The sequence below is a fragment of the Schistocerca cancellata genome, chromosome 8 (genome assembly GCF_023864275.1).
Source record: "Schistocerca cancellata isolate TAMUIC-IGC-003103 chromosome 8, iqSchCanc2.1, whole genome shotgun sequence".
Taxonomy (NCBI): Eukaryota; Metazoa; Arthropoda; class Insecta; order Orthoptera; family Acrididae; genus Schistocerca; species Schistocerca cancellata.
This window is the reverse complement of record NC_064633.1, coordinates 600,185,237-600,210,420: the sequence shown is the minus strand read 5'-3', so window position 1 is coordinate 600,210,420 and position 25,184 is coordinate 600,185,237. Positions and strand designations below refer to the sequence as shown.

Sequence of the window (25,184 nt, the reverse complement as noted above, 5' to 3'; positions counted from 1 at the left end):
CAAGGAGCATATAATGGCGAAATTCGATGAAGCGCGAGAATGCGGTTCAGCCGTTCATTATTGGCATTTACAACATTGGGCATTGGACGTAGCCAGAAATCTCGGGTGTACAAACTTTACAGCTTCACTAGGATTTATTACTAATTTGAAAAAGGAGTTTAGGATAACATCACGCCGTATCACTATGCTCCAAGCACGAAAAGATAAGGATGACGAAGAAGAGCTGATTGAAAGAGCTCAAACGTTTGTTGCTGACGTCAATGAGCATATCACGAGACAAAACATCGATGTTAGTTCTGTATGGAACTGTGATCAGAGTCAGTTCAACTATGAACTTTCTTGTGACAGAACACTATCCATGAAAGGGGAGAGAAACACTGTCGCGATGTTGCAGTGACAGAACACTATCCATGAAAGGGGAGAGAAACACTGTCGCGATGTTGCAATCAGTTAACTGTGCAACATAGTTACACGATCGATGTTGCTGTACCAAGGGACGGACGATTGGCAGACAAACTCTATATTTGCTTCCAAGAATCCAGTGGAAAGTTCGGACCCCGCGTGTCAAGGGAAACAGAAACGCGGTGCCCTCCAAACGTCGTCGTCGATGCAAGTGTGAGTGAGAAGATGACGAAACAACATCTGAAGACGTTTTTCCTGTCAGTTTTGAATCCACATTTGTCGAGAAAGTCATTAGTACTTTGTGACTCCTGGTCTGGACATAAGGATGAACGAGTACTACTGGAAGCATCTGGCGGAAAACATGTAGATTTAAAAATCATTCCGCCTAAAACTACAAAATATGCACAACCTCTGGATGTGTATTTCTTCAGGCAATATAAAATATATGCCAAGAGAATAACAGACTTCATTAAACTACGTTCCAGTAATATGCAGCCGAAATTGCACGACAGATTCTTTATCATGAATATGCATTCTGTCATTTACAATCAGTTATCTGCGTGAGTATACAGACCAATGCTTCGTTACGCGTGGCAGAACGCTGGCTACGATATTAGTGAACCAGTGAACAACTTCAAAAGTGTCATAGACGTGGCGTTCAACACTGATATTATAGAATGTGCAAATACGCCATGCGATCAACTTGCATTTCTTCACTGTGCGTTTTGCAGTCATTCGTATTGCTCGGAACATTTTATTGACATTCCGCATTTACATTTATAGTTTAGATTGCTGCACTGCGTATGGCGTCTACAATTACATCTACAGTGATATCTAGAGCAGGACTGCAGAGTTTTTCAGAAAAACGACGCCCACCAGCACATTCAGAGGTACATAATGGTCCTGTAACCAAACCTTCATACAGATCTGTTTGTTCGAGCCCAAGTACTTTCCTGGTTAGTCGTGAAATTTGTGCACGGATACCGTCTTCAGGAATCTCATGATAATTGTCAATTGATTTTTGTGTAGTCATGGGAAGTTTCGTTTCTGAAGTTTGAATCAAATGACAGGGTCCGAAACATGTCTAATATAAGTGCCATGGTTTTGCAACATTTGTCAATTTCTTGCAGAAAGCTGTTGATGCACTCTTAACATTGACCTTCTCAGTTCGCTGCATTCTGTACAGTATGGGTCGGAAACGTCTGGGTAGCTTCCCTCAGTTCTCCTACCAGTCGGGCAGGGGATTAGTGGACCCTTCCACGACCCTCTCTGGGCGCAAATTTCACTTGGTGCAAATTTCAGTGTGCGCACTTTTCAGTACACCGTTCCACCAAATAAAAGAAGAACTAGAAAAAAATATAGAAGGAATTGGATGCCCTGCTCGTATTCTCCACAGTACTGTATCAGGTGCTGCTTAGAGTCGTCACTGTCGACATTGAAGCAATCGCCATAACAGTATTTAATTATTTTTCAATATACGCAGTGAGGACAAAGAAACTGAAAGAGTTCCACTTATACGTTGATGTCAATCATCTCTTCTATCTCATTCAAAAACAAGATGGCTGTCGTTAATGCCCCTAGTTCAGAGAATTCATAAGCTTTTTATTCCATTAAAACAATTTTTTGACTCCGAAGGCACACCACTTAAAATAATTTCAGATTTTTTCAGTAGGCCGATCAGCGAAATTTACTTCACGTTTCTGCAGTCAAACTTGGCTCTGTTTGAAAACCATATAAAAAGCGTGTAGAAAAATAAATTCTCTATAATTGAAGTAGGAAATTATTAATTAACACTCAAAGGTATCTGAATGAAAGAAGGCTGCCAGTTTTATTGGCATGTAAACCAAGATGAATTTGAACAAATTAAAGAATGAGAACCCTAACCAAGAAACAATTTGATTTCGAAATTTTTCTATACCATATCATTTAATTCCTTAGAGGAATGGGTTATTTCTTTTAATAAATATCAAGCATTGATTGGATGAGGTTATTTGAAACCCCAGATTGGGTGATGACCGAAAACGCTATTTTATACCTGTCTAAAAATGGTGTGACGATTTCAGGCGATGATTGTTTTCGGATATATATGTGTTGAACAGCTTTCTAGAAACTAAACGTGACTCGGAAGAATGGAAGTCTAAAAACTCCGTGGAAGAAAAGTGGATTTACTTTATTAAAGAAACGGAAAATCCTAAAAATATGCGAGTATTTATTTTCCATTCCCGGACACAACGTCATTGTGGAAAGAGCGTTTTCGCTTATGTCCGCCCAGTGTACTGATGAAAGATATAAGCTGCTTCCAGGACTGTGGAATCAATCTTACAGTGCCAGTTTAACTACAAGCTGACTTGCATGGAGTTTTATAAACACGTAAAAGGGAAAAAAGACTTGCTGAAAAAGGTGAAATATTCCAAAAAAAAAAAAAAAAAAAGAAAAGGATTACCAACTGCTTCTGCAGCACCAAGTTCCTTATAGCTGTGTTCTAAATAACAAGTAACGATATTAAATAAATTTTTTACTTCATTTCTACATCTCCATCTCCAAATGTCCCGACGAGGTCCCAGCTAGATATGGCAACCCTGTGTACAACTGGTAACGGAAAGATGTATACCTAGCATCCACGGTTTTCAGCACTACATCTTACATGAAAACGGCTTAATAGTGCATGGTGGATTGTTAGCAGCAATACTGTCTTACCTCTTCTCTTCCCGTCTAGATTATTGCTGTATGAATTAAATAGATTTTGGAAAAAGCTTCTTGCCCCTTGTGTACGACTGGTCTAGCAACGGTCCTGTAACATAATGCTGTCCGAACTGCGCACACGGGTTATGGAAAATGTATATAGTCTATTTGTTGCCAAAAAGACACGGCGCCTGAATATTTTTGGCTGATATTCCGCCGGTCATTTACACCATGCATTCTACTTGTTGCAATGATCAAACATTTGCCCTCATTTTGTAGCACTATTTCACGTAGTTTATAAGTCACGTTTACTTGTCCCTAGTTTTACGTTAAGTATATGAATAGCATACTGTATTGGTTCGTAGCAACCTCAACGTATCAGTAATCGTTACAGTAGATAAGCACATTAGATTCGCACAATACATCACACCATAGACACAAGGTGGCCACCACTTACGTCTTAGCTGCTGGACACATTGCAAATAAATAAAAGTTGTAGAATTATTAATCCACGAACAGTGTCACTGCTTCCGATATGTACGTGTAATCTTTGCTATAACAAAGTCACGAACACCGTTACTGGCAATATGCAAATGATTATACGAGTTCAGTCACAATTCGGGAGTGAGTTACCAGATACGCTTCAGTAGCTGTGATAGTGGAACAGTAGAGGTGAAAAATTCTAGAGTCAGGGAAGAATGGAATATATATAGGGATACTGAAGACGCTGATGTAGAAATGCAGAAATGTATAGATTGGCACAGTATAGAAAGAAATGCGGAACGACAGCAACCAATGGGAGGACGAAGAATAAAAGAAGAACAGTTTCACACTGAGAATGTTGTATCGTCAGGCCGGTAGCTGCTATTAAAAGCGTAACGTGTACGAAGACGAAACTGCAATGTCGCTGTCTGACTTCAGAGTCTTGCTACGTCACATTTCTCCTGCCGGTCCTGTATTCTGTGTAATGTACTTTCCGAGATGGTGTGAATTGGTGATGCATGACAGGTATAGGCAGTATGAGAATCACAGTGGGGGCAATTATGTGTCACAGGCGCGCCTCCGTCAGAAGAAACTTGTTCTTAAAGGATTTAGCATTCTATTTTATTCGCGCATCAACACGTTCGGCCATAATGTCTTCCCGAAACACTCTCCCTTTCAGTTAGTGTGCGTATTTCGCGTTTCCTCTGCAACGGACTTTAACGCCCGCACTTGTGCCGTGCCGCCGTGACCACTCTTGGCGGTTTTATTCAGTGTCACTTCTTGTTCTTCTTGCAGACGGGCCTCCATGATGTCGCCGCGCCAGCTGATGCGCAATTCGAACATGACGCAGAAGTGGCAGCGGCGGGAGATCTCCAACTTCGAGTACCTCATGTTCCTCAACACCATCGCCGGTAAGTGCCTCAGCCTCCTGTAACAGTGTCACGAGCCCAGTCCTGTGGCGAGTGAACACACTGCACCTGAATGTCACTGTATTTTAGACGAATATTTCCTTTGCTACCTGTTACAGCATACGTGTTCCTCCAAATTTACGGTCCTCGATCCTAACACCACTAAAATAACGGCACGTCTTAGATCAGTCATTTGAGATACGCTACGCAGTATTTCCCTGACGGGCAACATGCTATAGCCAGCCTTCTACCAAGACGTAAGCGTGGGCTTCAGCAGAAATGTATCAAGATCAGAGTTATCTCTCTGTGGTGACAGATATCACACCAGTGCTTTACCTAAAGAATGTATTGAAAAAAAAGGAAGGCAAAGATTAAGATTTAATGTCCCGTTGACATCGAGGTCATTCGAGGCGGAGCATAACCTCTAAATATGTCAGGAATGGGAAAGGAAATCGGCCTGCCCTTTAAAAGGAATAATCCAGGAATTTGCCGGGAGCGATTTAGAGAAATCGCTGAAAATCTAAATCCGAATGGCTGGACGCGAATTTGAACCGTTGTCCTCTCGAATGCGAGTCCAGTTGGTAACCACTGCGCCACTTCGCTCGGTGCTTGGATTGGATATGAAAACATGGCGATATTGTAGATAACGTGGCGAGGCAGAAAGGAAATGAAATATAGTGACAGAAAACTAATTTGTTTCATAAATTGGAACAACAGCATGGGTGCTCATTGTGGAGGTACCTTGGTGTTCTTGTAGCGAAGCGGAGAATGCAGGCTACGTTCTCAGTGGGTGTCCGAGACGACATGAACGGACGGCAGTCCTCATACACTAAGATATGAAGCTGTTAACGTGTGCGATGGGGAAAACCTGGGATCACAGAACTCACCCCATTTTTTCCAGATATCCCATTTTCCAACTCTTCTCGTCCGACATGAAAATAACGCAGCCAATGGATTAAATGAAACCCTTTAGCTAAACACAATCTCTTTTTAAACCATTATATTTCTTACTCTGTAAACTAATGTGAAGCTCTCTTCAACTCGAAGGTTGGTTTTAACACTGCGCTACTTTATTAAGTTTTATTCAAGATGACACGATCCTGCCTCCCCCCCCCCCCCAACACAGCCATTTGTAGGGGTAACGATAGTTTAACGTGTGCTGCGAACTGAGATACAACTTGTAATTTCTCGCTTTAAGAAATCGTTGCAAGAGGTGAAGGAAGCGATCAGTGACAGAAAAAAGAAATCCCAGGCTTACAGAGGACTCGACCATGGACCTTCGGATTCGTGGTGTGACTTAGAGCCCCCCCCCCCCTTAATACATAAATACACACACACACACACACATCAGCGCGTGCGTGCCTTATACGACTGCCCTGCTCTCAGCAATTATTTGTAGAAATAACGCAGCGGATTGTCACTCTGCTAATTCGCATGTAGTTGTGTTTATGTGCGGTGTGGTGACTAAGTATGCTATAGAGTGCAAATCCAAAAGTTTTGGGTCGAACGTCAGCCGGTTCTGGGATTTGTTCGTGGCCCTTACAGTTTATTTCCACCTGTGGGATTGCTTCGAATATGTGAGGACTGCCACGTTGCACTGTCGTCCGCAGTCCATGTCGTGCAGTAGGTTCGTTGGGTAAATGAGGGTAGTTTGAAAACCAGTGGTGCAATGCGAAATACGTGCAATGCTTGCTCTGTAGGAAGTGCGGTGCGGTACTCGCAAGGAAACTCATGCCACGTAGTTGTAGCTGAATGCGATCCGTTCAAACGGAGAATGCTAAGCGCCTTTTGTTGCTGCATTACACTTCGCGACGTTGGCTAATGAACGAACAAGCTAGCTGCACCAGGTACACCCCTACTGCAACTGGTGCCAATGTTAGCTTTTAATTTCGATGCGTGAATTAAAATTCACCATAGGTTCCCATCTTCCTTGATATAAAATCACTTTCTTGTGAAATCGGAAGAATCGTGTTGAGTACGACCTAAAGGTCTGCTTCATTGACGTATCACTGTGACTCATAGTTTTGCCTACCAGTCGTTAAGGAAGGGGAGCCCTAAGTTGGAAATTATAGAGTAAATGTTTTCTTCAAGACAAACCAGGGTTGTTCCAAAACGATCCTTACAACTTTGATTACGTGTATTTGAGAAACGTGGGTAGGTAGAAAAGTATGATTCGCAGCATAATGCTCAGTCACACATAAAGTTTTAATGTCCGTTCAACAGAGTTCAGAGTTTGCGACATCTTTAGAACGCACAATGTCTAAACCATATTCCAGTTCCTCCCATGTCGAGCCTAACATGTCCTCATTAACGTGTGTAGTTGCTACTCTGATGCGAGCTCGCAATTCGTGCAGGTCACGCACTGGGATCTGGTAGACACTACCCTACACAAAGTCCCTAACAAGAGCATCTAATGGGATTATGTCTGGACATCTTGGAGGCCAGGAAGTGGTCCTGTGTCGATACAGCGACCTGAAAACATGTCGAAAACGTTCCTAACTGTCAAGGCTTATTTAGGAGAGGCACCATCCTGCTGCAGCATGATGTCAGGTTGCAGTTCTTCAACCTCTGCAAATACAAACTGTTACAGCAGGTCTCGGTGGACAGTCGAGGTTACAAATGGCCCTGCAAAGAAAAGTTGTCCCACTACACGGTTGTGAAGGAGACCACACCTCACTTTTACGTTTGGACTGTCGCACATAATTTCCATGGTAAATTCGTGGGTTCCCAGTGTCCCAGATCCTCACATTGTGTCGGTTTACCTTCCCGAACTCATGAAAGTAACCTTCGTCCGTGGACATAACTTTTTCATGTGGTATGGATAATCTTCAATGCGACTCAGAATTCCAGTTGCAAGTGCTTTGCGCTTTGGCATTTCACCAGATTGAAGTGCATGCAGCAGCTGCACCTTGTAGTCACGAAGGTTCAGTGTCGTGTGTAGCATCCAGTGCACCGTGTTTGGTGATAGCTTCAACTGACGCGACGCTCGACGATTGATTTGGTTAGGTTTCGGATAAACGCCTGTTGCACCCTTCCACATCTGCATAACTACTGCTCGGATGCCCAAACTCCTCTTTTTCGTGACACTTCTGAGAGTCCTTGAACCTCGTCCACCACAGTTTGATGATCGGACGCGGCGATGGAATGCTTCTGTAATGTGTCCGAACTTCCGCTGGACTTGGGTTTCAGATTTGCTCTTTATTAACAATTCCACAGTCTGTGCCATCTGCTGGAGGGTGGCCATTTTCGTCAATAATGAACCTACCAAAAAAAACCTCTAGGTGTGTGTGTGTGTGTGTGTGTGTGTGTGTGTGTGTGTGTGTGTGTGTGTGTGAGAGAGAGAGAGAGAGAGAGAGAGAGAGAGAGAGGAAGGGAGATGGAGAGGAGGGGAGAGAGAGCTTTATGCCACAAACTGACCCTTTCTACACTCCTGGAAATTGAAATAAGAACACCGTGAATTCATTGTCCCAGGAAGGGGAAACTTTATTGACACATTCCTGGGGTCAGATACATCACATGATCACACTGACAGAACCACAGGCACATAGACACAGGCAACAGAGCATGCACAATGTCGGCACTAGTACAGTGTATATCCACCTTTCGCAGCAATGCAGGCTGCTATTCTCCCATGGAGACGATCGTAGAGATGCTGGATGTAGTCCTGTGGAACGGCTTGCCATGCCATTTCCATCTGGCGCCTCAGTTGGACCAGCGTTCGTGCTGGACGTGCAGACCGCGTGAGACGACGCTTCATCCAGACCCAAACATGTTCAATGGGGGACAGATCCGGAGATCTTGCTGGCCAGGGTAGTTGACTTACACCTTCTAGAGCACGTTGGGTGGCACGGGATACATGCGGACGTGCACTGTCCTGTTGGAACAGCAAGTTCCCTTGCCGGTCTAGGAATGGTAGAACGATGGGTTCGATGACGGTTTGGATGTACCGTGCACTATTCAGTGTCCCCTCGACGATCACCAGTGGTGTACGGCCAGTGTAGGAGATCGCTCCCCACACCATGATGCCGGGTGTTGGCCCTGTGTGCCTCGGTCGTATGCAGTCCTGATTGTGGCGCTCACCTGCACGGCGCCAAACACGCATACGACTATCATTGGCACCAAGGCAGAAGCGACTCTCATCGCTGAAGACGACACGTCTCCATTCGTACCTCCATTCACGCCTGTCGCGACACCACTGGAGGAGGGGCTGCACGATGTTGGGGCGTGAGCGGAATACGGCCTAACGGTGTGCGGGACCGTAGCCCAGCTTCATGGAGACGGTTGCGAATGGTCCTCGCCGATACCCCAGGAGCAACAGTGTCCCTAATTTGCTGGGAAGTGGCGGTGCGGTCCCCTACGGCACTGCGTAGGATCCTACGGTCTTGGCGTGCATCCGTGCGTCGCTGCGGTCCGGTCCCAGGTCGACGGGCACGTGCACCTTCCGCCGACCACTGGCGACAACATCGATGTACTGTGGAGACTTCACGCCCCACATGTTGAACAATTCGGCGGTACGTCCACCCGGCCTCCCGCATGCCCACTATACGCCCTCGCTCAAAGTCCGTCAACTGCACATACGGTTCACGTCCACGCTGTTGCGGCATGTACCAGTGTTAAAGACTGCGATGGAGCTCCGTATGCCACGGCAAACTGGCTGACACTGACGGCGGCGGTGCACAAATGCTGCGCAGCTAGCGCCATTCGACGGCCAACACCGCGGTTCCTGGTGTGTCCGCTGTGCCGTGCGTGTGATCATTGCTTGTACAGCCCTCTCGCAGTGTCCGGAGCAAGTATGGTGGGTCTGACACACCGGTGTCAATGTGTTCTTTTTTCCATTTCCAGGAGTGTACGTATCCCCGTTGCTGAACTATCTCATCCCTATTGCTGAAATGTAAATGATCAAAGTTGAAGAGATCATTTTGCAATGCTCAGTACGTGAACTCTGCATGATAAATCCTTGCAGTTCTCTGATGACGGGCCCGCAACTAGATACTGAGGAATGGACTACCGAATCAAAAATAACTTTGCAGGTTACACTTTACTTTCTCGCTGACATTAATAGTTGATTGCGTTATAGTTATATGCCCCGATCACGAAGCCTCCGTTTATGATGTGTGTGTGTGTGTGTGTGTGTGTGTGTGTGTGTGTGTGTGTGTGTGTGCTTTCTTTATTTAATAGAAACTGAGCCCCATTGAGAACACTATTTTCTGATCGCATCAGGGTTGCCAGGTATCAGTTTTCTGAGCCGTAAATTCACGAGTCGTGGAGCTGTCGCCGCGGCTCTCCTGAATGAGGGAAGGCTTTTGTGGCGTGGGCGCCGTGCGTCCGGCGCACCGGGCCGTTGTGAAACGAGGCGACGTGGCGGCATTCACAGGCGGAGGTGGATGTGGACGCCGGCGCTCTGAAATAGCGCGCGGCAAGTGAAGGAGGGCCGCGCATTCCAGGCTGCGGCTGCGGCTGCGGCTGTGGGGGCGTGTTGAAATAGCGCGCCGCCGACGGACGTGTTAATCAGGTGCTGAGCGCCGCTCGGGCTACGTCCGCCGAGTCGCGGCGTTACTAAACATTACGAGCGCCGCCGGGACAAAGGGCTGGGCCGCAGCGACGACAGCGCGCCTGCCGGGTTTACAGGCAGGGGTCAGCCCCGGCGGCGGAGCGGAGCACGGCACAGCACTGCGGTACCGCAGCGTTTCCCACCGTGCGTCTGATCCAGCAGTGACAACAGTAGGATCGTCTGGCTCGACGGCCTGGGCAAGTCTCCCAATTCGACGCCAGTTCGGTGACTTGCAAGTCCTTATCCTACCCCAGGAATCCCACTCGATCTTTACGATAGCATTTAACACTGTCAGTGATCCGTTTTTAATGTCATCTGTGCCAGTAAAACGACGACCGTTTGAGGGTTTCTTTAGTTTCGGGAACAGAAGAAAAGTCCCAATGTGGCTGTGTGTTTGTGTTAGGACTTTGAAGCAACCTGTGGCACTATGCAGTAAGAGTGTTTCATTTTGGTCTTCTTTTACTAGACAGTGCCACAGGTCACACCGAAGTCGCAACACACCACCTAGGCTACACGAATTAATCCATTTGCTGACATCATTCTCGAAAATTTTTGAGAAAATGATGTATTCTAGAATAGTATCTTTACCTTAGCAACGATAGTATCCTTAGACAACTACAGTTTGGCTTTCAGAAGCATTTGCTCCATTTAACGTTCGCTTAACAGATCTTGCAAGCATTAAATTATAAAATACCACTGGTTAGTATTCTCTGCGACATCACTAAGGCATTTGACTGTGTGGATCACTTTATTCTTCTAGGTAAATTGACGTTTTATAGAATCGATGGTATAGCCAACCAATCGATAATGTCATATATCTAACCAAAATCATGCAGAAAGTTGCACTTAGCGATTCAAGCAATATAGTCCAGGGACAGAATTATGAGTGGGGAGAAATCACGTAGGGGATTCCCCAAGGTTCAAGATACAGTCGTAGGTCCACTACTGTTCCTCATATATGTAAACGATGTTCCGTCTAGTAAATAACAAGCAAAAATAATTGTTTTTGCAGATGACACTTGTTTTGTAATCAGTCCAAGCAAACGTACAGCAACAGAAGAAACGGTAAACAAAGTTCTTAAAAGAAGCATTGACTGATTTTCTGAGAATGGTGTCTTCTCAGTTTTAAAAAGACTCAACATGTTCAATTCTGCACACTAATGATAGGTGTAACACATACTGAGGAAATAATATATAGGGTGGAAACTTGAAAATTCTTAGGGGTCCATACTGATCAGAATCTAAATTGAAAACAAAAAAACACATTTTGGAACTCCTGAAGCAACTTATTTCAGCCACATTTGCGCTTAGAATCACTGAAAATCTTGGGGAGAGACAATAAGTTGACATATTTTGCATATTTTTATTCAATAATGTCATACAGAATAATGTTCTGAGATAATTCATCTTTAAGAAAGAAATTCTTCATTGCGCAAAAACGTGCTGCAAAAACAATATTTGGTGCTCACTCGCGGTTATCTTGTAGACGTCTGTTTAAGAAGTTTGGCATTCTGACTACTGCTCCACGGTATATTTATTCCCTCATGAAGTTTGTTCAAAATAATCCACATCAGTTCAAAAGGAACAATGAGACGCATAATTACAACACCACAAGGAAAAATGACATTCATTATTCCACATTAAGGTTCTCTTTAGCACGAAAAGGGGTGCTCATTGCTGCAACAAAAAAATTTTTGATCACTCACCTAGTGACGTCTGACAGTCAGCCAAGTAAAGTTTTATAACAAACAGAAAGATTCTCCTTGACAACTCCTTGTCGGCCGCGGTGGTCTAGCGGTTCTGGCGCTGCAGTCCGGAACCGCGGGACTGCTACGGTCGCAGGTTCGAATCCTGCCTCGGGCATGGGTTTGTGTGATGTCCTTAGGTTAGTTAGGTTTAAGTAGTTTTAAGTTCTAGGGGACTTATGACCTAAGATGTTGAGTCCCATAGTGCTCAGAGCCATTTGAACCATTTTTTTGACAACTCCTTCGTTTCCGTAGAAGAACTTATATTACTGAAATGTGTAAAGGGTGGTGGGTAGGAATTACTAACTTAAATCTGTATATCTTTTCTCTAAAAAACTTAGAAATGTTCAGAATGTAACCATATGTACAAATTAATTTGCGATGTTTATGTAAAATAACTCGTTCCACATCATTACGATCTATCGTGCGGAATGATAAGTGGAACATATAATTAACTAATTTGATGATGAAGATTTAAAACACCAAAACGCGTCGCGCAAATTGTGGCTGATAACAATAAACTTATTTCGTTCGATGTCAGGAACAGTCACGGCAGAGCCTAACCAAAAAGGTTCGCGTTTAAAGTACTCCTTATTGATCGTTCGACATTGAGGCAAGAATGCGTCGAGCACTGTGCCATTAAAATCGAAGAACACGGTGAGCGTGACCTTCACATCTGACCGCACTTGGCGAGTTTTATTCGGTCTTGGCGATCCAGAATGCTTCCACTGGGACGGTTGAGCTTAAGTTTCGACGTCAGATACATAAATCCGTGTCTTATCGCCAGTTGTGGTACGCCTCAGCAGTTCTGCATCGTTGTTGACTTCATCTAGCGACAGCTTGCATTCGCCCCTGATTTTGTTCGAAACTCAACGATTTTGGAACAGAATTTGCTGTGACACGTTTCATACCGAAAACAGTGAAAAATTTAGTGCCAGGTTTTACCTGTAGCCAACTTACCAAATGCAGTATTTAACATTTAAATAAACATTGTTACAGTTTATGTCGTGCTTTTAGCAACATTTATTATAAATTCTCTGATTCCTGTTTGTACAAAATACTCTCGTAGAGTCGTTGATACTACCAAAACACTTGTAAACTTTTGACAGCTAACGTTTCGGGCGTGTTTACTAATACAACAATGAAAACATTGCACTGATCGGACTTCAGCAACACGCAAAATTACCAAATTCTCGCTATCTTTGGAACATACCTTGTCCGTTACATTTATTGTTCAGGACGATTGCATTACAACCCTTTTTATAGAGGGCGAGCTAGCAGTGTTTCTCAGAAGTGCTGACCGCCTTTAATTGTGTTGGATTTTGTAATGTTTTGTAATGACGTCACCTCCTTGCACACATCTGGAATGTTAACAGATGGCGCTCAAGTTAGCACTGTGCCGTGCTGTTTTTTCTACAGAAACGGACTTAAGGCTACTAAAAAGTGAAATATTCAATGTAAACGTTTAAAACCTGATATACTGTAATATTCGGTGAAAGAATTCATAGAATATGGAAAAAATGCGTCGTGAGCATTGCAAATTGGAGTCCATACCAAAATGAGCCTCCGCGACGGTTATGGCGAAAAGGATGCTACAGAGTACGAAGTACGGGTCTCTAATTAAGTTACGTAACTTAAAGAACAGTTTCGAAAAAGGTAATCCTATATTTATAGGATTCTTAGATTTGGAAAAAGCTTTTGACGTAGTTTATTAGTAAACGATCTTCGAAACTGTGAAAATATCACAGATAAAATACAGGGAGAGATAGCTGTCCAAAACATGTATAGAAACCTGACTGCAGTTCTCAGAATCAAAGGACATGGTAAGGAATACTGTGGTGAGAAGGGAGGCACAGTGTTGCAACCCCTACGTTACGGGTAGCTGAGAAGAAATTTAGGAGAGCAACTAGAGTTCATGGAGAAAAAATTCAAAAAAAAAAAATTACGGTTTGTCTATGGTATCACAATTCTGTAAGAAACTCAAAGGACTTAGAGTATTGGTTGATCGGAATCGATAGCGTCTTGAACGATAGTTTTAGGATGAACATAAATAAAACGGGCAAGGAGTATCGACGACCCCGTGATTGAATCCACCTCGCCAATTAACGACGAAGGCTGAACTAGGCTGTCTGGAGGTGGTTTTTAGGCAGTTTCACACCTCTAACTAGGTAAATACCGGTCTGCTGCTACCCACGTCCCACCTCAGATATATGTTACGAAAGATTTAGAAAACGTTCCCACACTTGAACATGCGATTACTCTACACTCAAATAGGTGGAGTACACAGATTCTGTCCCGAGGGGTTGGGCAGGGAGTTGCGACAGGAAGAGCATCTATCCACCAACTGTCACTTACATTGCCAAAATCCATACAACAATGGCGCACCCCCACCCCATGTACTGGAAAAAGGCAAAGAAGAAGACGATAGACTCTATGCGGATTAAGTCATGTAATTATGAGGAAATTTCATTACGAAATGAGACTCCAAAAGTAGTAGAGAAGTTTTGAAATTTGGGCAGCAAAGTGACTGGTGATGGCAAAAGTAAAGAGAATACAAAATTGAGAGTTCCAATAGCAAGGAAATGCCTTTTTGACAAAGAAGTACGTGATGTCGAAGCAGAGTTAAGTGTTATGAACAGTCTTCTGAAAAAAATGTCTCTCCCTTATTTGGAGCTGAAAGTTGGACGATAGGTTAGAGATTAGATTCAGTTTTCATTCCATAGGCCCAAAAATGAGATGATTTTCGTAGGTGTGGAACAGGTCACAAAGTATAACATAAGAAACATAAAACATCTGACTACAATATTCAATACACTGATCATTTGTCAGGAGATTGTCAAAGTAGGTGAATGCATTGCAGTAAACTGGAACTGCTAATATTTACAGAATTAATATGCTGTCAGAGTGAAACATAGGCAAGCACTTTTAATAAATTTATCATACACAAAATACCTAATCTTGACTGTTGTGACCGAGTGCTGTCAAAACTGAAATCTAACACACATTTTTACTTAAGCTTTTCTAGCAGTCCGTGTTAAGATATTCATCCACAGAGTAGAGGGAGATGCCTGTCAAAAAGTCTTTCAAACTCTGTTGAAGCTGTGCTTTATCTGGAACCAAGTTTATATGGTTGCTAGTAATTTGTTGAAAATGTGCGTTCTTGAATATTGGACCGCTTAATGGACCAAGTTAAGTGATTTCGTGTCTTTATGTAGATTATTTTTATGCCTAGGATTGATACTATTATTGAGCTGTTGGTTGGAAATAGAGATATATTCAAATGGGTCTGAGCACTATGGGACTTAACATCTGAGGTCATCAGTCCCCTAGTACTTAGAACTACTTAAACCTAAGTAACCTAAGGACAGCACACACATCCATGCCCGAGGCAGGATTCGAACCTGCGACCGTAGCGGTCCCGCGGTTCCAGACTGAAGCGCCTAGAACCGCTCGGCCATATCGGCCGGTAGAGATATATTACTTGCAACAAATTACATTAAGGAATAAATATACTGAGAAGCAGTGCTCAGAATACAGGGTTCCTGCGTGTTGTTCTTTAATGTATACCACAAATGAATCTTATCACACGCTTTCGCACGCTAAAAACTTTTGCTTGGTTTGACGAGATAACCCAGAATATGTTCCCGTATGACATAACAGAATGAAAGTATGCAAGTTTTTTTTATATTTTTATCTCCTACATCTGACATCATTCTCAGTGCAAATACAGACTTGTTTAGGCGCTTCAGCAGTTCTGTGATATGCCCTTCTCAACTGAATTTATTATCGAGTTGTAATCCCAGAAATTTAACACTGTCCACCTCCTCGATCTGCATGTCTTCACATCTTATAAACATGCTGGAAAGAAACCTCTTACAGGTTCTGAACTGCATATAGTGCGTCTTTTCAAAGTTTAACGACAGTGAATTACCTTTAAACCATATATTAATGTCAATGAAAAGTGCATTAGCGATGATTTCTAAATCTGTACTTGACTTGCTACTTAATGTAGTGTTTGTATCATCTGCGAACAAAACAAAAACTTAGCATCTGGCAGTGTAACAGACGAGAGATCATTAATATACATAAGAAAAAGCAACTGACCCAAGATAATCAGTACACAAAAGACGAGAATAATTATACTGAAGTGTGATGCTACAGGAGAATGCTAAAGATTAAGTTGGAACATCGAGCTATTAATGAAGAGTTACCTAGTTGAATACCTGTGTGTGTGTGTGTGTGTGTGTGTGTATACACTTGGAATAGTTATCAGATACTGGAAGAAGAAACTGGCAGACCAGTTACAGTAAAAGTGGAGTACAAATTGACTAGAAAATTCCTAATCTGAAAATTGACTATAGAACAATTGCAGACGGTTTAGTAATTCTGCCAGGAAACTCTACAGACAAACAAACCAGACTGCAAACGAGAATCAACAAACAGACAATAGGAAGGGTGATTCCCCATGAAGAAAGATAGATGAGATACGAGAGAATGAAGAAGTACTGGGCTGACAGGAAATTTAAACATTCTTTGTATAAAGTTGGCTAGAGTGGTCCAATGAAGGCCATAAAATTTAAATAATAATAATAATAATAAACAGAGGCAATGACATACAGCAAGAAAGTACCATCAAAATTAAACACAGAGTATAGAAATATCAGCAGAAGACAATTGAAGTATCTAAAAAGAGTCATGCAGTCTGATGAAGAAAGAGCCATCAGAATATGATTTAAAAAATGGCTTATGATCGCTCTCAACAAAATCTGTTTATCATCCAAATGTATCCAGAACTGCGAAAATTCATTATTAGAAGACAATAACGCGGCTAGACTGCACCTAAGTGTCAGAACTCTGTGGTCGTTGAAAGAAAGTGGAGAAATCAGGAGAAAAGAGACAATATTGGGAGGAAACATAAGAAAATATAACAATAGTAGAAAAATTTAAATTAAGAACTAACACAGAAATATACAAACAATTACAAAAAATTACAGATTAGGAAAAGAAGACTAATGTTCTGTGGGCATATCCTACCAAAGAAAGTGACAAGAACAGTCGTATATTATTTTGAAACATTGAAAGTCAACCTAATTGTCCTAGCAAAGTTCATGAAGATCTGAAAAGAAATAGGTGTACATAAACAAGAAATTGAAAACCGAAAAACTTCAGAAACAAAAGTAAGAAGTTGGGAAGTTTTCGATACAAAACAAGGAAATGCATTTCACAAGAAAGATAAAAAAACAGTGGAGATGTGAAGCAGTATTGAAGATCGAACTAAGCTAACTTGTCGCTGGCCTATATCGAAGGAAGAAGAACGGAAAAAAATGTATTTTCCACTCACTTTAATGGTGTACTTTGTAGAACAATAAATTTGTTTCTGTGTTGTATAAATACGGTGCTGTCATAGTGGTAGCTATTTCAAATTTTGATTTTTGCTCTACAGACTCTCGCGACGTATCACACAGTAGTTTGTACATGGAAAGTTCACATTCTCAGGCGGAAAAGTGTTCCGTGCTCATTTGAATCCTTGGAATTGCCTCACTCTGATTTTGCCGGAAATGTCTGTTACACACGTCGTGTCACAGGTTTGCATGTAGTAGTCATTTATCCAGTTTCTGATTTCTTTTTTGTCCAAATGGGATGCGACAATTTACATTAAATTGAAGTAATTGATGCTTTCTCTTTGAGCACTGACAGATCTGTTATCGCTAATGGCTGGGTATCCGATACGTCAGGCACGTATGAGTGATGGGCCAGTTATTCCAAATATCGTTATACTTTAATAAATCATCTGTAGCTTCATTTGATGTGTTTATTCTAATGGCGATGTTGCTATAGATTAATTACAGGTAGCTTTTATTGTAATTAACGTCTTGTCTGTGATAATGATGACCGTGGAGTACTCTTAAAAAATACGTCTGCCGTCCGCACAAAAACTCGTCGTTGTTCCTAGTTGCCACTACATTAATGCAATAGTGTTAGGCACAAGAGACTATTTCCCTGGAACAACAGAAATCTGAACGTTTGCATCGCAGTTGCGTCACAAGAGTTATTCAGAAGTGTAATTGACTTTCGCAAATTACATCGTTATTTGTGCATGATGTCTTATGTGGTCATGCATTCCTTCGTACACGCCGCAGAAGTCTATTCCCTTCCTGGCTGTAAGCTACAGGACGTTAAGTGAAGAATAATGTTGCTATCTTATAGTACGTGGTCACTATCTTTAACCAAAGTCCTTAGAGTATTCTTAATCTTTTATGCAGCTTCTTCTTCTTTTTCTTTTTCTTCTTCCTCTTCCTCTTCTGTCTATACTGTTATATGTATTTTCTATGTATTCATACACTATATAAATGTGACCAACCGCGGTCCTGTCTGTTTTTTCACTTTAATTTCAGGAACTGCTTTAGAGATTTTGATATGATTTTCACTGACGGACAGACTGATTCACGAGGAAGGTTTTGTATATAATTTACAAATATTTTATGTGAATTGTCTGAACTATGATGAATTAAAGTGCCACACCGCTGTGAAAACGATGCAATTGGCATCTAGCGGGGAATGATGAAACTCCTTGGAATGCGATAGCTGCGGCCTTGGCGCTGCAGTTGGGTGGCCGGCCGTAATCATATTCATGCTACATGGCAGTGAGTACTTTGTTGCACTGTGGATGGTGGAGGGTGCTTCATATCATGTTTTGAGATAGAGGGTACTAAGCACCGAATATGGGTGGCAGAGGATGTTTTGTACCAAAGTTGCTTGGAAGGGTGTTCATTGTAGCGACTTTTTGTGGAAGGGGATGCTTCCTACCTAAGTTGCGGAGGGATGTGGGGACCGTGTGAAAAAGTCTCACAGAAAATTAAGTAGCTCATTCAGGGAGTCAGGCGACCAGCAAGTGATGACAGCTGGTGCCGAACCTCAGTGCAGTCGGGCGGAGGTCGCCGTGCTGGCAGCCGGCAAGTGGCTGTAGCTCTCTGTGAACTGCCGCTGCAGTCGTGTGTCCTGGCAGCTCCCGTCATTGCCATGGGAAAGAAGTCACTCCAGATGCCAATACGTATGTAACAGATAACATTCACGTCTCCTGAGAACCCTTCCGAGGGTACACTGCTTAAACCATTTATATGAATGTGATGATATTTAGTTACCAGCTTTGTTCTCTGAATTTTAATCATAATTATATGGAGTGGCCCATCAACTAAACTACCTGTGCACCAGACAAGTCGTACAGCCGTAGACACATAGCATCACCTGTGCGAAGAGTGCAGACAAGGAGGGAATAGAATCGTTTGAAATGTAGTGAAACAGAAGAGCACTGAAGAGAAAATGGCTATCTCGAGCAGCTAATGAAGAGTTGCTGAATTGAATCGGAGAGAAAAGAGCTGTATGGCTGAACTCGAGTAAAGGAAGGGGTAGGTTGATGGACCAAAAACTACGGGATCAATGAATGTTTAACTTGGTAACAGAAGCGACGTATGAGTGGTAAACATCGATGGCAAAGAGGTTGAATACAGTAAACAAATGAGGTTGATGTCCATTGCAGTGGTTGTGCAGAGGTGAAGAGGATCACGCAGGACAGAGTAAGATGCCTTCGGGCTCGTGCCCACATTCACCTGCTTCGACATCTACATGCATACCGTGCAAGCCACCCTGCAGTGTGTGGCGGAGTGGACCCTGCACCACTACTGGTCGTTTCTCTTCGTATTCCACAGCCAGACAGAACGAGGGAAAAACGACTGTCTATATGCCTCCGAATGAGACCTAATCTCTCGTATCTTATCTTCGTCGTCCTTGCGCGCAATGTACGTTGGCGGGAGTATAATCGTTCTGCAGTCAGCTTCAAATGGCGGTTTTCTAAATTTTCGCAGTTGTGTCCCTGAAAAGAACGTCGCCTTCCCTCCAGGGATTCCCATTTGAGTTCCCGAAGTTTCTCCGTAATTCTTGGGTGTTGTTTGAACCTATCGGTAACACATATAGCAGCCAGCCTCTGAATTGCTTCGATGTCTTCCTTTAATCCGACCTAGTGCTGATCCCAAACGCTAGAGCAGTACTCAAGTATAGCTCGCACTAGCGTCCCATATGTGGTCTCCTTTACAGATGAACCATACCTTCCTAAACATTCTCCCAATAAACCGAAGTCGACCATTCGACTTTCTTACCACAGTCCTCAGATGCTCGTTCCATTTCATATCATTTTGCAACTTACGCCTAGATATTTAAACGACATGACTGTGTATTCGAACATTACGGGTTTGTTTTTCCTACTCATTCTCATTAACTTGCATTTTTCTACATTTAGAACAAGCTGCCAATTAGAAATTTGTCTAAGTGTTCTTCTATGATCCTTCAGTCCCTCATCTTCGACACCTTCCTTCTTACCACAACTTGCCGGCCGCGGTGGTCTAGCGGTTCTGGCGCTGCAGTCCGGAACCGCGGGACTGCTACGGTCGCAGGTTCGAATCCTGCCTCGGGCATGGGTGTGTGTGATGTCCTTAGGTTAGTTAGGTTTAATTAGTTCTAAGTTCTAGCGGACTTATGACTTAAGATGTTGAGTCCCATAGTGCTCAGAGCATTTGAACCATTTTCTTACCACAACATCATCAGCAAACAATCGCAGACCGCTCCTCACTCTGTCCGCTACATCACTGATGTATTCAGAAAATAATAGCGATCCTATCACATTTCCGTGGGGCGCTCCCGACTATACGTTTGTCTCTGACAACAACAGATACGGTTATCATCTAGGGCAGGGGCGGGCAGGAATTCTGCACGTGTGCGGTGCACATCCACGTGTGCAGTTAACAGGTGTTCAGCGCGCACACAGCGGCAAGCTGGCCACCCGCTTCTCCCCCCCCCCCCCCCCCCCCGCCATACCGTCTCACCGCTTCTTCCTTTGTAATGCGTGTTGTTTCCTAGCCTGCTTTATTGAATGAAGGAATAAGGTTAGTAGGAGTGCTCGAAAGTAATCGTAGTTTGAAAGAGTACCTATTACCTACGATACGTTTTATTTAATTATCACAGGTGGAGTTTACAATACGTTTAATGTCTGCAACAAAATTTCTACATACAGACAAACGCAAACAGCTACGTAAATTTTCATTACTGATGTTTGCTCTTAACCGAGACTTTCATAACAGAAAAAAATCTCTCACAAACGTATGTCGAGCCAAACATTGACATTAGTTTCATGGCTTCACGATGGAGACGAGGAAACTCTTGCTGTGGAAAGTCGTGATAAAAATCTATTACACGTCTTGCCAAAAGGAACTTGTCTCTCAGACGAGAATTACGCTGTAGATCTATTAATTCGATTTGCAAACTGGGATGAATATCATCTACAGAAACAGCAGATTGTCTCGAGAACTATTCAAAACCTGGGGATAAGTAAGATATATCCCCAAATCGCTTGAGAAATTCCTCTTTTATTGCACCAATAACGGCAACGTACTGAAATTTATTGTAATGGCGTTCAATATTAAACTTCCGCTGACCAGCCAGAATACTGTCACATATTATACATTTCCAATTTTCACGTTTTTGCACAGAGAAAAAAATGATTCTCCCATTCCTTTTTAAAAGATAGCAAATCTCCAATTCTCCGTTTCCTCGATTCACTCTGCATTTTCCGGTTATTGAAATACAACGTTGACTACGTAGTGGTCGCTTCGCTTCAACGTCCGCAGCTTAGCCTGGTACTACAGTGCCGCGACCTGCCGGCTGTCGCCACTGCCCCTGTCGACGATTGCACGCGAGCAGCACGCGTGCAGCGCTGTACGCTCACGAGCCGCGTGCAGCGTTTGCCCGCCCCTAATCTAGGCGAACTGTCGCGGCTCCTGCTGCCGTATCAGGCGTCCCAGCAGCCCGAGTGCCGAGTGTCGGTGTGGGCGCCTGCCCGCTGAAGGCTGCCTCCTGCGGTCGGTTCGGGTTGATGGATCGGTGGCAAGTGGGCGCGCCCCCCTGGCGGAAGCTGGCGCCTCCTCCTCAATTAGGCGGGGCGTCCCACGGGTCCGCGGGCGGAAGTAGCGCAGTGCCCCTAGCCTCGCGTCGGAGCTGCTATCCCGTCGCTTTCCTCCGACTTTGGCAGTCACTTACCTGACCAATTATAGCCCCCCATCCCCCCAGTTTTTTCGGGTCCTCCACGCTCCACTTATAGGCCGCCCTCGGCTCACCAAAATCACCTTCATCGGTGTGGGTTCTTCTGTTACGCAAACAGTTTTAAATTTATTATTTGCCTACGTTATTTTTGGCTCTGAGTGTTCATTCCGTATGATCATCCTAATAAATGTCTTTCCAACGGTGGGAACGGGAGCGATTGTCGACGTGTTTTGAGGGTTTTTCAAATTAAAGGAATCTACTGCTAAACTGAAGCAAAATGACATATAATTTAGTAAGCTGATTCCTCGAATATGAGTTGCTCTTAATGTTGCTTGAGTCACTCGCCTGTCTCGCAAATCGAACCGAAATGTAGCAGAAAGTTATAAAGTCGCCTAGTCTCTGCTGTAGTTCGTACGAGGCCTTGGTAAAAGGTAATGCCTTCCAATTTTTTTGTGTGGAAAATCTTGAAGCTTTTCGAATAAAATAAACTTTATTAACATTCAGCATCTGTATCCTTCATTTCTATATATTTATTTCTCAATATAGTCACCCTGGCGACCAATAAATCTCTCCCAAGGAGAGACCAGTTTGTTGATACCGTCACTGAAGAAAGTTTGACTTTGTTGACGGAGTCACAACCTCACCTCTGCTGCCACCGATGCATCACTGTCAAAGTGATGTCTTCGAAGGTGTTCTTCAAGTTTGGGAAACAGATGAAAATTCGTGGGGCCATGTCTGGACTTTGTGGAGGACGTTCAATGTCATTGAAACCGAGGCGTCGAATTGTTGCTGTCGCAGAGCTCTCATGTAATGTGGCATTGCCACGGCTGAAGGAGACGGTGCTGCATGTGTGAACGAATGTTCTGTGCAGTTAGAAACTCGGTTACATTTCAGTGTTTCTCGCGGACTGACATAGTTACGTAACACACCGCCATGTTACACCCTACAATTCGGAGCCCTCTAGCGGCGGAGGTCTGCAAATATGTAGACGTGAATAATGAAGACTTATAGTATTAATAATGATAGTTTCATTAAAAATTCGGACGAATTACTTCAGGCACGGGGGAAGGACTGCTTAGGGAGGAGTGTCCCACTACACAGAAAACCTGAGGAAAGGACTGACGATGTAGTATGTATGGAGCACAGCATTAGACGGGGCAGAAACGTCGGCAGTACGAAAAAGTGAGGAAAGAAGGATGGAGGCACTGGGAATATAGATTTGTTGAGAAGAGATATGCGATTGCAGTCTTCCTCGGCGTATTCCAGTGATGAATTCTTCTCGGGTTATCAGCCGAGTGATGGCGTCGTCTTGTTGCGACAAGACGACGCCACCACTCGGCAGATAACCCGAGAAGAATCCATTTGTTGAGAAGAGTTCGGAAGAACTGAGACGTCGTAGACACCATGAAGGAAAGGAGAAGAAATTGACCAGGCCCAATCTAGAGAAAGCAGTGAGTGCTTCGCCATCGAGGAACTGAAGGGATAATGAGGCGAAAGTGAGGGAGAGAATGCAGAAGGTCCAACTGACGGCCATTGTAAGGGTGACAGACGATAACTGGTGGAACTGACAATTGAACTTATGCCTTCATTATGAGACGAAACAACATTTTTAATCTGTGCAGTAATATGAAGGTATTACATTACGAATGTATTATAAAATGTAACCCGGCCGCGGTGGTCTAGCGGTTCTGGCGCTACAGTTCGGAACCGCGGGACTGCTACGGTCGCAGGTTCGAATCCTGCCTCGGGCATGGGTGTGTGTGATGTCCTTAGGTTAGTTAGGTTTAAGTAGTTCTAAGTTCTAGGGGACTTATGACCTAAGATGTTGAGTCCCATAGTGCTCAGAGCCATGTAACCCAGCCAACCAGAATTAGTAGCTTCGTTTCTGACGATGTACTTTGAGTGGAGCAATGCATAAAGGTGCGTTTATTGAAATGATCAGTTCCACTGATATTCTGTTACGTTTTCTTGTGTTTCTAGATCGTCTACTGATAATGAAACGAAAGAATAAAATTGTAGCTACACTAATAGTGCAATAGCATTGTGAAATACATGTAAAATATAACTGAATACGAGTATCAACGTAGATAAAACGAGGACTCAGCCGCACACCACGTATGGAAAACCTTTTCTTTTATTTGAGCGGAGCTCCACGGAACGGAGTGTAGTAACATGCACTCATCTTCATTACGTAAAATTAAATTTATCTTCCTTGTAAGGAGTTAATATATACAAAATATGTAAAATAAAGGCTTACAATAATGTACAAGTTATAACATAACAGTCAGCTGAATTACGCAGTTCTTATCCAGTGCCAGTCTAAAGTTGGGATCCAAAAGAAGGAGAGTACATATGTACTTTATTTCCTCATGTCTAGTACGCTCGCCGACACAATAATTATTCCCGTGTACAGTGGATTCCCCTCGCGGGGAGGATTCTGTACCCAGTGGCACAACAATGTTCGGCTATTGCCGGAGTTGCAGGCTTAAACAGATGCTGTTCTTGAAGAAGATAGCGAGCCGGGCGTAGCTTTTGTGCTTGGCCTAGGTGTCACTGGAACGTGATGCCCCCTGTTTGGCTTTGGTATTGTGGAGGCCGGCCTGCAACAGACAGCCCGCGCTGTGGCCTCGACAGTTCTGCAGCGAGCTCATTGTGCCGGTCTGTCGCCAGGTTGGTTGCTGTGTCACCGCCAGTCTCTCTGGCTGCCTCACCGCTGTTCTTCCCGTCTCCCTTTATTTCTCGTGCTTCTCAAATCAAAGTAACCCTCGATGTCTTTTATCACACTGGACATATTAACAAACGCGTTTGCGTGATTAGAAACAAAAATAATTGTCTTATACGACGTTTCGTCAGTTGTTGTTGTTATGGTCTTCAGTCCTGAGACTGGTTTGATGCAGCTCTCCATGCTACTCTATCCTGTGCAAGCTTCTTCATCTCCCAGTACCTACTGCAACCTACATCCTTCTGAATCTGCTTAGTGTATTCATCTCTTGGTCTCCCCCTACGATTTTTACCCTCCACGCTGCCCTCCAATACTAAATTGATGATCTCTTGATGCCTCTAAACATTTCCTATCAACCGATCACTTCTTCTAGTCAAGTTGTGCCACAAAATCCTCTTCTCCCCACTTCTGTTCAGTACCACCTCATTAGTTACGTGATCTGCCCATCTAATCTTCAGCATTCCTCTGTAGCACCACATTTCGAAAGCTTTTATTCTCTTCTTGTCCAAACTATTTACCGTCCATGTTTCACTTCCATACATGGCTACACTCCATACAAATACTTTCAGAAATGACTTCCTGACACTTAAATCTATACTCGA

The 25,184-nt window shown here is 43.5% G+C and overlaps 1 protein-coding gene across 1 annotated transcript in view; it reads left to right on the top strand.

The window, feature by feature from the left end:
• Window positions 1-25,184, top strand: part of LOC126095705 (neurobeachin-like) — a 294,661-nt gene that overhangs the window by 143,638 nt on the left and 125,839 nt on the right. Inside the window, exon 5 of the mRNA XM_049910456.1 lies at window positions 4,363-4,478. Within this exon, the coding sequence (XP_049766413.1) occupies window positions 4,363-4,478 (116 nt within the window). The remainder of the gene's footprint in view (window positions 1-4,362; window positions 4,479-25,184) is intronic.